The sequence below is a fragment of the Cyprinodon variegatus genome, unplaced genomic scaffold (assembly GCF_000732505.1).
Source record: "Cyprinodon variegatus isolate N-32 unplaced genomic scaffold, C_variegatus-1.0 Scaffold764, whole genome shotgun sequence".
Lineage (NCBI taxonomy): Eukaryota > Metazoa > Chordata > Actinopteri > Cyprinodontiformes > Cyprinodontidae > Cyprinodon > Cyprinodon variegatus.
In genome coordinates this window covers 183,147-184,698 of record NW_015151217.1, presented here as the reverse complement: position 1 = coordinate 184,698, position 1,552 = coordinate 183,147, and the positions used below count along the sequence as shown (strand labels likewise).

The following is a 1,552-nucleotide window of genomic DNA, read 5'->3' as shown; positions in this document are numbered from 1 at the left end:
TTTTTTTTTTACTGATTAACGATCATATTAGTTTTAGGTATAGATAATGATCCAATGATCATTCCTTACTGACCGGACTTTTCCTTTAATTTAAAAAAGTAAATAAAATGATCCAATTAAATTAGTATTTTTTTCCCTTAAATCAAGATAATTAGCTATCATGCATTTGAAATAAGATAATGGAGATGTTTATTTATTTGTTTTTAATATAAATGAATGAAAAACAAAACCAATTCACTTTAAATTTTTCATTAAAAACATTTTTACTTTTTCCTATATTTACATGATCAGGTTTCTTTGTTTTATGAATTATACGGTTCTGTAAACAAGATACTGCTGTGTTATCTTTCATTTATTTTGCTGTTGTGATTTCACCATCAGCCAGTTCCCTCTGAGTAACATCAAAGACATACTTACATTCATTTGACTTCCAACTTGATGCAAATCTGGGGGATTTTATTGATTCAACTCTAAGGGAAGATTTATCTCACCAATATCACTTATTTTACAGCCTAGTGTGTCACCATGATTTGAAAACAATCAAATACCTGGCATAAAGCGTGCAGAACAGGAAGATGAGGAGTCCCACAATGCTTTGCGCGTCCCACCACTGCACGTTGCCTGGAGCTGAAGTGGGGTTTAGAGGCGGCGGAGTGGGGCTGCTGGGCTGGACTAAACTCAACAGGCTGGGGTTGCACTTCTTGTCTGAGATGAGGATGCACAATTTAGTTTAAACACCGTTTACTTTAGAGTCTTTTGCTTTCTCTTCCAAACAACCTGCAGATAAACAGGACCTGGAATGTACAGGACTTACTGGGATTGTTGGTCATGGCTGACCAGGTCAGATACATGGTGTAAAGGGAGATGAGGGAAGCCTGGAGCAGGCCTGACGTGGGCTGAGCCTCCTGTAAAAACAGTTAGATGCTTTAAGATGCCAGAGCTGACAATAGAATCCTCCATCAAGGCTGTATCACAGACACTGCTGCATTGATTTAAATGCATTCCATAGACTGCAGGTATCGTGCTTTACAATTATACTCTGCAGGAAGATTAACATTTCCGGATAAAAAATCAGCATCAGCAGACTTTAGGTCAACAATATGAGAGAAAGCAAATAATTTAATTCAATTCAGTTTATTTCTATAGCGCCAATTCACAAGACATGCCATCTCAAGGCACTTAACAGTTCACCAGATCATAAAGTCAAATTTATTCAGTTTTTTAATCCAAGGAAAACCAGTTGATTGCATGGAATCATTGACTGGAAGGAAATCTCTCAAACTAAAGGCTGGTTTATGCTCAGAAACCAGCTAGTCTGCATGTGTTTCAGTAAACACAGACATGTAGTCCCAACAAAAGAACCATACCTGGACTTTAGGCAGAACGGAAACAACAGACACAACGATGCAGAAGAGGAGGTTGAGGCTGATGAAGACTTTGTGCTCCGTGCAGTCGTCAGGTTGGGTGTAAAACACATAGAAGAGGACGACAGCGGTGAAAGCCAGGGCATAGTGGATGAAGGTGAATGACAGGAGAGCTGGGAGAGAAAAAC

General features: G+C 38.7%; 1 protein-coding gene across 1 annotated transcript in view; it reads right to left on the bottom strand.

The window, feature by feature from the left end:
• Positions 1–1,552, bottom strand: part of LOC107098266 (serine incorporator 1-like) — a 14,941-nt gene that overhangs the window by 2,402 nt on the left and 10,987 nt on the right. The window contains exons 6-8 of the mRNA XM_015395837.1: positions 1,368–1,537; positions 815–905; positions 549–705 (exon numbers count right to left, since the gene is read on the bottom strand). Coding sequence (XP_015251323.1) covers positions 549–705; positions 815–905; positions 1,368–1,537 — 418 coding nt within the window. The remainder of the gene's footprint in view (positions 1–548; positions 706–814; positions 906–1,367; positions 1,538–1,552) is intronic.